At 37.8% G+C, this 15,409-nt stretch overlaps 1 protein-coding gene across 6 annotated transcripts in view; it reads left to right on the forward strand.

Moving 5' to 3' along the window:
- PTPN20 (protein tyrosine phosphatase non-receptor type 20) overlaps nt 1-15,409 on the forward strand; it is a 98,174-nt gene that overhangs the window by 59,380 nt on the left and 23,385 nt on the right. For all 6 annotated transcript variants that reach the window (XM_032838095.1, XM_032838103.1, XM_032838079.1 and 3 more), the window contains 2 exons: nt 7,621-7,769; nt 11,247-11,337. In XM_032838095.1, coding sequence (XP_032693986.1) covers nt 7,621-7,769; nt 11,247-11,337 — 240 coding nt within the window. The remainder of the gene's footprint in view (nt 1-7,620; nt 7,770-11,246; nt 11,338-15,409) is intronic.

The following is a 15,409-nucleotide window of genomic DNA, read 5'->3' on the forward strand; positions in this document are numbered from 1 at the left end:
CAGTTCTTACTTCATGTATTTTGGAATTCTTTTAAGTGCATACACATTTAGCATTGTTATGTCTTCTCTGTGATTGATCCCTTTATCATTAGTAATTTTTATAATTAGGTTTAATTTTTAGAGAAGTTTTAAGTTTGTAGCAAAATTAGGCAGAGGATACAGAGATTTCCCATATCTTCACTGCCTTCACATATGCGTAGTCTCCCCACCATCAGTATTCCCCACAAGAGTGGTATATTTGTGACAATGGATGAACCTACATTGACATATTATCACCTGGAATCCATAATTTACATTAGGGTTCACTATTGGTGCTGTAAATTCTGTGGGTTGGGACAAATGCGTAATGACATGTGTCCACCATTATAGTGTCAAATGGAATAGTTTTATTGCTCTAAAAGTTCTCCTTATTTACCTTATTCATCCCCCTTTTTCCAGTAATGACCTTTTTAATCTTGGTAATGTTCTTGGTCTGAAGTCTACTTTGTTGTTGACATATTTTCTACTATTAATGTAGCCACTCCAGCTTCTTTTGATTTGTGCTCCCATTGTATGTATTTTTCCATCCCTTTACTTTTAACTTGCCTACATTTTTGTATATAAAGTGGTTTCTTGTGGGCATTGTATGGTTGGGTCTTGCTTTTTCACCCAATCTCCCAATTTCTGTTTTTTTAAAATTAGGGTATATATAGATTGCTTGTGTTTATATCTACCATCTTTCAACTCTACCATCATGCTAATTGTTTTCAGTTTATTTTTCTTTATCTTTATATTTCACCAGAGAAGTGAAAATAAAGGGAAAATGAATTTTATATTTAGCTACATTTATGGAATATTTAGAACTCTTTATTTCTGTGTGTAGATCCAGTTTCCTGTTCTTTGATATATTCTTTCCACCTAAAGATTTTCCTTGAACATTTCTTATGGTGCAGGTGTGCTGCTAATGAACTCTCAGAATTTGTCTTCTGTGTCTTCCCCGACTCTTTTTCTCTTTCAGTTTGAGTAATGCCTATTGACCTATTTTTAAGTTTGTGGATTCCTTTTCTTTTCTGTATCAAGCCTATAGATAAGCACATTGATAGCATTTTTTAATTTCTATTTTAGTGTTTTTCATTTTTAGGATTTCTGCATGGTTTTGTGGTTTCCTTATCTCTGATGAAATTTCCCATTTGTTTATGCATGTTGTCCACTTTTCCACTGAAGCCTTTAGCTTTGATCTTAGTTATTTAAAATTGTCTGATAGTTTCTTTTTATTATGTTATGTTAGTCACCATAGAGTACAGCATTAGTTTTTGATGTAGTGTTCCATGATTCATTGTTTACATATAACACCCAGTGCTCCATGTAATCCGTGCCCACCTTAATACCCATCACCAGACTAACCCAGCCCCCTACCTCCCTCTCTTCTAAAACCCTCTGTTTGTTTTCCAGAGTCCATAGTCTCTCATGGTTTATCTCCCACTCCAATTTCTCTCCATTCATTTTTCCCTTCCTTCTCCTAATGTCCTCCATGCTATTCTTTATGTTCCACAAATAAGTGAAACCATATGATAATTGACTTTCTCTGCTTTACTTAATTTCACTCAGCATCCATGTTGATGGAAATTTGGGTATTCATCTTTTCTGATGGCTGAGTAATATTTCATTGTATCTATGTATTGTATCTATCCATTGTATCCATTGTATCTATGGACCACATCTTCTTTATCCATTCATCTGTTGAAGGGCATCTTGGCTCCTTCCACAGTTTGGTTATTGTGGACATTGTGGCTATGAACATTGGGGTGCATGTGCCCCTTCTTTTCACTACATTTGTATCTTTGGGGTAAATACCCAGTAGTGCAATTGCTGGGTCATAGGGTAGCTGTATTTTTAATTTTGGGGAGAAACTCCACACTGTTTTCAAAGTGGCTGCACCAATTTGCATTTCTACCAACAGTATAAGGGGGTTCCCTTTCTCCACAACTTCTCCAACATTTGTTGTTTCTTGTCTTGTCAATTTTTGCCATTCTGACTGGTGTGAGGTGGTATCTCACTGTGGTTTTGACTTGAATTTCCCTTATGGCTAATGAGGATGAACACTTTTTCAGGTGTCTGTTAGCCATTTGTATGTCTTCTTTGAAGAAGTGTCTGCTCATGTCTTCTGCCCATTTTTTGACTTGATTATCTGTTTTATGGGGTGTTAAATTTGGACCCTCAACTCTATTGTCTGATAGTTTAACATTTATGTCATATCTCTGTCTGGTTCTTTTTATTGCTTTATCTCTTGACTTTTCCCCCCCTTTTTACTTGATTCTTTGTGTGCATATAATTTCTTTGTTGAAATCTGGTTGTCTTGTGTTTTGAGCCTGAGGTAAATAAGAATAGACATACGTCTTCATTTTGTAGGCCTTCAGTCTGATGAGTTGAGTCAATTTAGTTAGGACTTGAGCAGGGTTTGGGTTTTAATGTTGCTGTTCTTACTCTTAGCGTATCACCAGCTTCAAATTCCTGTATTGTTACCTTGCGCTTACAATGGAAAATGCCAGAGTTTTTATTTCAATGTCTACCCTTTGCTTAAATCTCCCCATTACACCTGCACCTCAGAGAAAGTTCCTGTCCATGACCTTGTTTATTCCCCAGCAATAGAGTACTCTTATTTGTAATTATGTTACTTGCTAACCAGTCTGGGGTGGGATTACATTCTTTCTTGTCCTTGTTCAGTATCAGTTGTAGGCAGGTGCAGGTGTCCCTGGTTCTTAGGATGGTGCCCTTAATTACCTGTCCTTTCTTTAGGGTAGAGGATATGTTATAGGCTGAGCAGAGGATGATTTCTCCCTTCCTAATTCCCAATGTTATTGTGTCTTAACCTGTGCTTTGTGGATAATAGGGTTTGCTGCCCCTTTCCCAGCTTATGCGTTTGATCCTTAGGAGAGATAGAGAAAAAGGAACTGAATGAGGCATTGTACCTTTCCTACAGAAGCTGCTGCTTCCCTCTCCAAGCTTGTATCGTGAGGGAAAGATTTCTTGAGTTCCTCACCCTATCTTGAGTTTTTCTTCTGAACTTCTAATGAGGCCCTTACATATGCTATCTTGTTTTGTTTTTGGTTTTGTTTTTTTAAGATTTTATTTATTTATTTGACAGACAAGTAAGTCTGCAGAGAGGCAGGCAGAGAGAGAGGAAGGGAAGCAGGCTCTTCGCTGAGTAGAGAGCCTGATGCGGGGCTCGATCCCAGGACCCTGGGATCATGACCTGAGCCAAAGGCAGAGGCTTTAACCCACTGAGCCACCCAGGCGCCCCTCTTTTTTTTTTTTTATCTTCTCTCCTCTTCATTAATTTATGTACACGTCTTTGTCCTATGAATAAGCTCATTTTCAGCTGTCTACTTTGTTTCTTGTAGTCTTTGATTTAATTACTAATTCTATAATCATGTATTTTTGACCTTTATTTTCTTAAGTCTATAAACTTATTTTCACCTCATTCTGTTTTTTTTTTAATTTTTATTTAAAAAATAGTTCAGATACCCAACTTGCCTGAAATTCAAGTAAAGGTTTGTTGGAATCTTTTGGGAAACTTTGTCTTTGCTTTATTAAGAGAGAGGTGTGAGCAAGAAAATTCGTGGCTCTGGTTGCTGTTGACAATTGTCTCATGAGCTGAGGAGAATCTAATCTTTTAATAGCAGCTGGTCTCTGGATAAGAGACTGCAGTGATGCAAAGAATTTCGGTTTTTAATGACATTTTAAAAAATTGTGGTAAAATATACAGAACATAACATTTACCATCTTCACCATTTTTCAGTGTACAGTTCAGTGGTATTAAGTACATTTTTATTGTTGTGCAAGCAACACCACCATCCATCCCCAGAACTTTTTCCTCTTCCTCGACTAAACTCTGTACCCATTAAATACTAACTCCCCATTCTCCCTCTCCCCAGCCCCTGACAAGCCCATTATACTTTCTGTATCTATGGATTTGACTACTCTAAAAACCTCATGTAAGAGGTCATTCTGGTTTTTTGTTTTACTTTTAATCTCATTTAAAATAATTTATATTCTGAGGGTGCCTGGGTGGCTCAGTCAGTAATGCATCTTGACTCTTTTTTTTTTTTTAAGATTTTATTTATTTGACAGACAGAGATCACAAGTAGGCAGAGAGGCAGGCAGAGAGAGAGGGGGAAGCAGGCTCCCCACTGAGCAGAGAGCCTGATGTGGGCCTTGATCCCAGGACCCTAGGATCATGACCTGAGCTGAAAGCAGAGGCTTTAACCCACTGAGCCACCCAGGTGCCCTGCATCTGACTCTTGATCTCAACTCAGGTATTGACCTCAGGGTCCTGAGTTCAAGCCCTGTGTTGGGCTCCATGGATATGGAGTTTGTTTAAGGGGTACCTGGGTAGCTCATTGGTTAAACATCTGACTCTTGATCTCAGCTCAGGTCTTGATCTCAGGGCCCTGAGTTCAAGCCCCACATTGGGCTCTAGCCTAGGTATGGAGCCTATAAAAAATAATAAAATAATTTATATTCTTATTACTTCCTTCTACACACAATAGATCTACAATGTAGGTTATGTTCCATTCAGAATGGATTGAAATGTTTTTGCATACCATATTGCATTACTCATTTTTTTCTTCATCTTGTGTTTTATTTCCATCTTGTTCACTAACATGTATAGTTCTTCATCTCTTTGATTTTGCTGTTTGAGCATGAATTCTTTTCTTTTTAAAGATTTTATTTATTTATTTTACTGAGAGAGAGAGAGCGCACGCGAGTGCACAAACAAGGGGAGTGGCAGACAGAGGGAGAAGCAGGCTCCTGGCTAAGCTAGGAGCCCACTGTGGGACTTGATCCCAAAACCCTGGGATTGTGACCTGAGCCAAAGGCAGATGCTTAACTGACTGAGCCACCCAGGTGCCCTGTCATGGATGAATTCTTGTTGATTCCCATTCTATTTGATTTGGTTTGATTGTTATCTTCCATTATAAACTACACTTTGAGGGCTAGATTTTGCCTGAGAGGATAAGGACAAGTGTGCAGAAGGGTTGGGGGAAAAGAGAAGAAAACTGAATGGGTATGGATGAGTTGTATTGCAAGTGGTATAGACTAGTTTACTCAACATTGATCACATTCTCCTCCTAGTGTGTCTTTCTTTATGGTCCAGGCAAGAATACTAAAAATTACATTTCCCAGAAATCCTGGTCGTTAGTATGGGTTTGGCCAGTTGTATGCACTTAGCCAAGACTGAGACATGAAGAGAAGCATCCAGGCTGCTGGTCCAAACCACAACAGGCATGGCATTCTTAGCATCTCATTCTAACTAAGGTGGTCAATGATGAGCTAGCACTCATAGTGATGGCTTTCTGATTCCTCTGTGGTTGTAGTGTCATCCAGGAGCTAGTGATGACAGCAGTGGTGTCCAACTTCCTCAGATTCCTCATTACAGCAAAGCTAGCTCTTCTTGTGGCAGACCATTTTGTGGTGTTATTTTTGGACCATGATGAGGGGAAGCTCCTGTTCTTCTGACCTGTCCAATGATGTCAGCACTAGATAGCTAGATAAAAATCCCTTTCTGTAAACTGCCTTTCTGCAAAAACCCCTTCCTGTAATGATTGCCATGATCTTTAGCTGAAGCCTGACCTATTCACCTTCATTGGAATTCTTGGACTGCAATAAAAAGAAACCAAATTGAAAATGATGTTAATGATAAAGTAATATACATTCTCCCATAATGGAAGTACAGAGGTAGGCAGTATTCCACATTCAATATGATCTAATTGTTCAGTGATGTCATTTACAGCATAGGTTTTTTGGTTTTTTTTTTTTTTTTTTTTTTTTTTTTTTTGTATTTGCTGTATTCAGTTCATTCCTTTTATGTCACAGTGGGGCTTATAGTAATAATCAGGGCCATAGTTATACTTCCGGACTTATGTCTGGACAGTAGATACAGATGAGAGAGAAGCTTGCTTCTTTTGCCCATAAGCCTTGAATAAACTTATCCTTACTTCCCATTGGCTCAAATCACCTACATGTTGCTGAATTATTTACTGGCAAGGGAATTATTGTGGAATGATCACACGTGGCTCTACTAACCATCAGGGTAGAATCAATGTTGTGGGGGCAACAACAGTGTCCATTGCTGTCATTCTACCTTTTCATTCCTCTCCTTCCCTGCTCTCAGCTTCTGTTCCAGCATGGCTGGAATACGTGGGAAGTTCTAAGGATTTTTCTTTTGGGGATCAACGGTGATCAAAATGGCTTGTACTCTCATGGAATTTTATTTCCCCCTCTGGGCTTCCTAGGCCTCCTCTCATACTAAGGTTAGAGATATTTGTGAGAAATTTTAGGATTTCTGTGACTGTCTTTCAACCAACAGTCCCTTATTCCCACCCCTATAGAGAGCTTTTGGTTGAATAAATTTCCAAGACAAGAAGGGTTTTATAAGGCTATGCATATTTTTAGAAACTTCTTTTTTATGCCCACTCTTTTGTGGAATTGCTTCTTGTATATTTTTTTGCTAATATTAACTTGATTTTTGTTCACATTAGTTGACTTTGGAAAGAGATTTGGAGAACTGGCTTCACTTGAGCACATTACCTCAAAATCCTGAAATTGAAAAGATAATCTTTTAGTACTGACTTCTAGATTTATTGCATTTTTAAAAAGATGTTTATTTATTTATTTATTTGCTTAACAGACAGAGATCACAAGTAGGCATAGAGGAAGGCAGAGAGAGAGAGAGAGGAGGAAGCAGGCTCCCCTCTGAGCGGAGAGCCTGATGCGGAGCTCGATTCCAGGACCCTGGGATCATGACCTGAGCTGAAGGCAGAGGCTTTAACCCACTGAGCCACCCAGATGCCCCGTAGATTTATTGCATTTTGGTCAGTGAACATGATCTGTAAAATTTCAGATATTTGAAATCTAGACTGTCAACATGGCCTAAAAAATCATTATTAAAATAAAAAACCTCCATGTGTACTATTAAATAGCATGTATTTGCTTCTGTTATTTTTGGTTATACATGTATAACTATATAATGTATATCAAAATACTTATTATCTATAATTATATTGCATGTTATATATATATATTTTTTTTTAGTCTTATTAATTATATAGAGCCTCTTTGTCCTTGGCGGGTATGTGTGTGTTTGTGTTGTGTGTGTGTCTGTATGTGCATCTTGTACTTGATCTGTTTTAGAGTAGGACATGTGTTAGACTCTCCACATCTTCTCGTTTCAGACTGCAGGGACTTTCAAATACTTAGTCTGAAGGAGGGCAAAATTGCTCACTTTTCCCCATCCAAGTCTTGTTTGTATATGCTTGCCTTGGCATAATTGTCAGTGCATATACTTAATTCACACTATAAAGCAGAACACTTCTCAGTCTATAGCATCTTTTATATTTATAGCACTTAACATTTTTTTCTAAAAATAGTGGGTTTTGTGTAATTTCAAGGTACATGATCATGATTTTTCTGAAACAAGGGTTCTTCCTTTTAAAGTAATAGACTCTTCACTTCTGGAAAAATGAATTTCCAATAATCCTTAAGTGTCTGTGTCTTCCCTTAAGAGAAAACACAACAAAATAAAATCTCCCTTCACATACATATGAGTAACTTAAAAATGTGAATTTTTCTTTTTCTTAGGTATACGAATTGTTTCTGAAAGGGAGCTAGCTCAGTTGGCTCAGGTTCGACCATTACTATTCAATTTTCATGAGCAATCAATCATCAAGGATTGTTTTAAAATGCTTGAGAAAAAAGTAGCAGAATATGAAATCCTCCAGGAATTTATGGTAAATATTTTGGTCTTAACAAAAGTCTAAATGTGATTTTCTATATTACTAATAGAGGGTTTTTTTCTTTTCCTTTTTTATCTTTTCTTTTAGATTGAGTACTTTTTGTTTTCAAATATTAAGTCTGTTTTTAAAGTAATAGGTTTATATAGCAAAAAAAAAGTTAAATAGCATAAAAGGTTATAAAATGGATAAAGTCTTTGTTTTTCCTCTCTTGAGTTCCTAGGCCTCCTTTCCACTATTAAGTTTGTCATATAAATGTCTGGGAAACTATTGGCCTTTACTTTACTAACTATTCTACCTTTTCTTTCCTTTTTTTTTTTTTTTTTTTTTAAGGAAAATATCTCACATAGGAAATAATTCCAAATATATTATTGGTACATATAGATCTGTCTTATTCTTTATCTCATTATTTTTAAGTGTTGCATAGTGTAGTTAATTATATAGATAAAGACCTTCTTTTCTGTAAGTAGTCCCCTGTGATGAACATAGATTGTTCTTGTCTTTGTTCTTTATAAACAGCAATTACCCCTCTTTATATGCTTGTGCTTATGTGTGAGTATTCTTATAATAAGTTACTAGAAACACAACCAGTATTTTGTGCTGTCAAATTTTTGATTTTTGCTTATCTCTTATATGACAAATGACTCCATGTATATTTATACTGACACTTACTTGAGAACGAGGGAATAGCTTTCCATATGTTTTTAAGCCTTTTATATATATTTTCGGTGAAATGTTAGTTCCGATTCTTTGCCCAATTTTCTGTTTATTCTTTTTATTATTGATTAATAATTTTATATAATGAAGAAATTGTCTCTTTTGTAGTGCTATATGTGGTAAATTTTCCCCCTTGTTTGTGCTACACAGAAGTGTGCATGTATACACATACACGTTTAGTTAGAAGAAATAGCTAATTTTTAGTGGTCAGATATGACAATCTTTTGGGACTTCAGGGTTTTCTATATCCTTTAGATGCCCTTTTCACTCTAGGATCATAGTAATTACTTCATGTCTTTTTCTAATATTTTTTGATTTTTTAAATGTGTAAATCTTTGATCCAGCTAGAATTTAAGGTATTTGGTAGCAACCCAGCGTTAGATAGCTATCCTGTTGTCCCCAGATCCTCTTAAAATTATGCTTCAGTGATATAAAAGGCCACTTTTATTATATACTGAAGTTCTCCATAAATTTTAATTTATTCTTGGATTTCTTCCATTGATTTATTCACGTACTAGTACCAAACTCTTTTAATTAGTGTAGCTATGTTATCTTTTATTATTTGTTAACACTAGTCTTCCCTTAATACTCTTCTTCTACAAAATTGTTCTGCTTTTCCTATAGATATTTTTCCAAGTTAATTTTATAATTGGTTTGCATAAAGATAAGAAAGATAAAAATCTGATCTATTATCCTACTGCTTCTCATTTGCCATGCCAATAGTTGCCAACACTTATTTAAAGACTGGAAGTGCCAAGAGTTACTGAAGAGCTTTTGAAAAGTACAGATTCTCAGGCTTTATCCACAAATACTCTAATAGAGTAGAAGTGGATACATCTCCACTTCTTTTGTATCTGAAACAAGGCCTTCCTGGGTAGTTTTAGTTTCCCTCTGGGCTAGATTATGTTCTCTCTGCTCTTGTTACCATGTATTTACTTTATTTGCCAAGAGGAGATGTATGCCCCATGCCTTTATTCCTATCCTTTCTGCCTGGAGAGATAACCTACTCACCTCTGCTCTCCTCTCCTTCCACACACACAGACTTTCATATGTCTAACTTCTGATGGCAGTCATCAGCATCTTGTGGCATTGATCACCCCTCTGACTGTTCTGAGAGCTCCTTAAAGATGGGGCCATTTTCAGACTCATCTTTTTATTCCAATATCTAGAGAAGTGCTGAGTATGTATTAAATGTTCAGTAAATGTATACTGAGTTCACACTTGGTAATTAAAATTTTTGAAAGGAAGAATTCTTCTATGTATGTATGTATATATTTTTTATTATGTTATGTTAGTCACCATACAGTACATCATTAGTTTTTGATGTAGTGTTCCATCATTCATTGTTTGCATATAACACCCAGTGCTCCATGAAATCTGTGCCCTCCTTAATACCCATCACCAGGCTAACCCATCCCCCCACACCTCTCCCCTCTAAAATCTTCTGTTTGTTTCCTGGAGTCCATAGTCTCTCATGGTTCATTTCCCCCTCTGATTTCCCCTCATTCAATTTCCCTTCCTTCTCCTAATGTCCTCCATGCTATTCCTTATGTTCCACAAATAAGTGAAATCATATGATGATGGACTTTCTCTGCTTGACTTACTTCACTCCCCTCCAGTTCCATCCATGCTGATGCAAATGGTGGGCATTCATCCTTTCTGACTGCTGAGTAATATTCCATTGTATTTATGGACCACATCTTCTTTATCTGTTCATCTGTTGAAGGGCATCTTGGCTCCTTCCACAGTGTGGCTATTGTGGACATTGATGCTATGAACATTAGGGTGCATGTGCCCCTTCTTTCACTACGTCTGTATCTTTGGGGTAAATACCCAGTAGTGCAATTGCCGGGTCATAGGGTAGCTCTATTTTTAACTTTCTGAGGAACCTCCACACTGTTTTCCGAAATGGCTGTACCAGCTTGCATTCCTACCAACAGTGTAGGAAGGTTCCTCTTTCTCCACAACTTCTCCAACATTTGTTGTTTCTTGTCTTGTCAATTTTTGCCACTCTAACTTGTGTAAGGTGGTATCTCACTGTGGTTTAGATTTGAATTTCCCTGATGGGAGAATTCTTTAATTAGTATCCTAGCTATAATTCCTTCATGGGGCAAGGAATAAATTGTGAGACTTTTTTTTGTTTATATATTTGTATATTTTTCTTGCTGTTATTTTATTATTTTTGTTTATAAAATGATAGATTAATGAATAGGTCCTAAGAAGAGAATGTTCTCTGTGTGTGTGTGTGTGTGTGTGTGTGTGTGTGAAAAGGAAAAATATTGAAGTTCAAGGGAAAGAGTATGTCCAGAGAGATTAGTCTGTTCTTTTTTTTTTTTTTTAAAGGATATTACTTATTTATCTGTCAGAGAGAGAGAGAGAGATACATAGAGAGAAAGAGCACAGGCGGTGGGGGAGTGGCAGGCAGAGGGAGAAGCTTAGCAAGGAGCCTGATGTGGCACCTGATCCCAGGACTCTGGGATCATGATCTGAGCCAAAGGCAGACGCTTCTGACTGAGCCACCCAGGTGTTGGAGATTAGTATTTTCTTATCCAGCAGCTTGTTGATTGATATCTCAATTTTGAGATATTTTAATAGTATTTTTTAATGGGATTCTGACTTCACTTATCATACAGCACATTTAACATTAGGTCATGCCATATAGAGGTTTAAGGATCATGACCACTGAGCAAGAGCAGATTTTTTTCTTTTTCATTTTGTTATAGTAAATGCATAATTTATATTTCTTACCTTTTAAAGACTTTAGGTGGTAAGAGCCTACCGGATGCGTTCAACTCGGGGAATGAGCTACGCAACAGAGAAAAAAACAGATATCGGGATATTCTTCCATGTAAGCTAAAAATGGTTTTGATTTTTTCCTGTTTGTATTTGGGAAAAGATAAAAAGTGGGGTGTGTGGCTTTTAGTACTACGCGTTTTGACCTGTGACTGTGATGAAGAGCTCTGGCAGCTAGCAGTGGGTAGCCTGGGCATATTCTTCAAGATGCTAGGATACATGTTGAATTTCAAGTCTGGCATTGGAGTAGCTATGATAGGGTTATTTATAGACGTCCCTCAGCCTTGTCCTTATGCACATGCTACTTCTCAGACCATGAACCATCTAAAATATAAGGTCTAGTAGCCTGAAACATCTGTCACTTTTGGTAACCCAACTCCTAATCACCTTCCTTGGCTATTTTGTTTAGACATACAAATACAATTGGGCTCTTTATTTTTTTTAAATTTTTATTTATTTTTTAAATTTCTTTTCAGTGTTCCAGAGTTCATTGTTTATGCACCACACCCAGTGCTCCATGCAATATATGTCTTCCATAATACCCACCATGACGCTCACCCAACCTCCCACCCCTCTCCCCTCCAAAACCCTCAGTTAGTCCCTCAAAGTCTACAGTCTCTCATGGTTCATCTACCTCTCCAGTTTCCCCCAACTCCCTTCTCCTCTCCATCTCCCCATGTCCTCCATGTTATTCCTTATGCTCCACAAATAAGTGAAACCATATGATAATTTACTCTTTCTGCTTAACTTATTTCACTCAGCAGAATCTCTTCCAGTCCCATCCATGTTGATACAAAAGTTGGGTATTCCTCCTTTCTGATGGAGGCATAATACTCCATAGTATATATGGACCACATCTTCTTTATCCATTCGTCTGTTGAAGGGCATCTTGGTTCTTTCCACAGTTTGGCAACTGTGGCCATTGCTGCTATGAACATTGGGGTACAGATGGCCCTTCTTTTCACTACATCTGTATCTTTGGGGTAAATACCCAGTAGTGCAATTGCAGGGTCATAGGCAAGCTCTATTTTTAATTTCTTAAGGAATCTCCACACTGTTTTCCAAAGTGGCTGCACCAACTTGCATTCCCACCAACAGTGTAAGAGGGCTCCCCTTTCTCCACATCCTCTCCAACACATGTTGTTTATTGTCTTGTTAATTTTGACCATTCTAACTGGTGTAAGGTGGTATCTCAATGTGGTTTGGGTTTGAATCTCTCTGATGGCTAGTGATGATGAACATTTTTTCATGCGTCTGATAGCCACTTGTATGTCTTCATTGGAGAAGTGTCTGTTCATGTGTTCTGCCCATTTTTGACATGATTATCTGTTTTGTGTGTTTTGAGTTTGAGGAGTTCTGTATAGATCTTGAATACCAGCCCTTTGTCTGTAGTGTCATTTGTGAATATCTTCTCCCATTCTGTGGGTTTCCTCCTTGTTTTGTTGACTGTTTCCTTTGCTGTGCAGAAGCTTTTGATCTTGCTGAAGTCCCAAAAGTTCATTTTCACTTTTGTTTCCTTTGCCTTTGGAGACATATCTTGAAAGAAGTTGCTGTGGCTGATGTTGAAGATGTTACTGCCTATGTTCTCCTCTAGGATTCTGATGGATTCCTGCCTCACGTTGAGGTCTTTTATTCATTTCGAGTTTATCTTTGTATATGGTGGAAGAGAATGATTGAGTTTCATTCTTCTACACATAGCTGTCCAATTTTCCCAGCACCACTTATTGAAGAGACTCCACCCCCAAACTACTAGAACTCATACAGCAATTCAGTAATGTGACAGGATAAAAAATCAATGTACAGAAATCAGTTGCTTTCTTATACACTAACAATGAAAACACAGAAAAGGAAATTAGAGAATCAATTCCATTTACTTTAACACCAAGAACCATACGATACCTGGGAATAAACCTAAGCAAAGAGGTAAAGGATCTGTATTCAAGGAACTATAGAACACTCATGAAAGAAATTGAAGAAGACACAAAAAGATGGAAGACCATTCCATGCTCATGGATTGGAAGAATAAACATTGTTAAAATGTCTTTACTGCCTAGAGAAATCTATACTTTCAATGCCATTCTGATCAAAATTCCACTGACATTTTTCAAAGAACTGGAGCAAACAATCCTAAAATTTGTATGGAAATAGAACAGACCCTGAATTGCTAAGGAAATGTTGAAAAAGAAAAACAAAACTGGGGGCATCACATTGACTGATTTCAAGCTTTACTACAAAGCTATGATCACCAAGACAGCATGGTACTGGCACAAAACCAGACACATAGACCAGTGGAACGGAGTAGAGAGCCCAGATATGGACCCTCAACTCTATGGTCAACTAATCTTTGACAAAGCAGGACTAAATATGCAGTGGAAAAAAGACAGTCTCTTCAATAAATGGGGCTCTTTATATCCTTTCTCCTGGTCAATAAAACTGCCAGTCTACCCTCCCAACAAGAGGCTGCTCTTTGTGTGTCTCTAAGGGCCCTCCACATTGCTTTCCTGTGCTGGGTGAAACTAATGCCCCTCTCCTCCCCAGCCAGTTACTCACAGGATTTCTCTATCCCAGGCCATCCAAAGAGCAGAAACAAAATACAACACATTTTTAATCTTAGGTAGGAAATGTCATTGTATGCCTCACATTCCTTTCAAGGTAAAAAATTTTCCAAGTTACTTTACCGTTTTTCCTCCTCCATCTTGACCTTCCTCCTTTCTACTCTATCTTACTTAATATAACCACCCTGTTGCCCAAGTGAGAAGACTTTGAGTCACCTGCGATATTTAAAAGTGGTCATAAATTCCTTTTGATTCTACTTCCTTAATACCTCCAGAATCTGCCCCACCCATCTCTCAGTTCCCATGGCTGCTAACTGAGTTTGAATCTGCCTGTTTCATTTCTCAGCTGGTCTGTCTTCTTCACTGCCTCCATGCCCATCTACTCACAGTAGCTACCGAAATGATTTTCCTAAAACACAAATCCCTTCAAAATCCTTCTTTGGCTCTCTGTTATTATTGTGGTAAAGCACTTTAGCAGCATGGCATAAACTTCATCTTTCTCAGCTCAGCTCTTTCACAGACTTCTTTTGGTTTCTGGAATTCCTTCTCTTTCTCCTGTTTCCAGGCCTTTGAGCCCACAGTTCTTGCAAGAACCATCCATCCTCCCTTTTTTCCTGAGGTGATTCTTGCTGTCTTTCAGAGCTAACTCAGCCAGACCCTCCTTATTTTCCTCAAAGCTAGGTTTGACTGTTTCTCCAATAGCCTCATACCATCTTGTGACTGCTCGTCCCAACTTACCAAATTATCTTTTAATTATCTCCTTATGTTCCTGTTTCTCCCACTAGACTTGAGGTGGTTCTGATAGAAATTGCAGTAGAACAGTGACTGTCATAATTGGATCAATACCTTTATGTTTAGTTGGTTCACCCAGGTGTAAAACAACTTTATGATTATAAAATTAATAAGTACCTTCCCAGATAATTAAAATATTTTATTTTGCTACCTTCTCTGGGGAGAATGTACAGAAATACATTGATGAATTATTTCTGAAATCACGGTAATGAACCAGCATTAGACATTTTAAGAGATAATGTCAACAATTTGGTGCTACTCTGAGAGATCAAAGTACCAATTGTATAATTCCCATCCCTGTATGTGCAATTATCCCTCAAGAAATCAAATAAATGCAAACAAGCCTTTAAAATGAGGCTCCGGGGGCACACCTCAGTGGCACAGTTGGTTAAGAGTCCAATTCTTGGTTTCAGCTCAGGTCCTGATCTCTGGATCGTGAGATTGAGCCCCACAACAGGCTCTGAGCTCAGTGCAGAGTCTGCTTGAGATTCTCTTTCCTTCTCCCTGTGATCTTCCTGCTCGTGCTCTCTCTCTCTCTAAAAATAAAATAAAAATCTTTTTTTAAAAGATTTTATTTATTCATTTGACAGACAGAGATCACAAGTAGGCAGAGAGGCAGGCAGAAAGAGAGGAAGGGAAGCAGACTCCCTGCTAAGCAGACAGCCCAATGCAGGGTTTGATCCCAGGACCCTGAGATCATGACCTGAGCCGAAGGCAGAGAATTTAACCCACTGAGCCACCCAGGCACCCCCTAAAATAAAAATCTTTAAAAAAAGAGGC

This window comes from Lontra canadensis, unplaced genomic scaffold (genome assembly GCF_010015895.1).
Source record: "Lontra canadensis isolate GAN:19392208 unplaced genomic scaffold, GSC_riverotter_1.0 scaffold3, whole genome shotgun sequence".
Lineage (NCBI taxonomy): Eukaryota > Metazoa > Chordata > Mammalia > Carnivora > Mustelidae > Lontra > Lontra canadensis.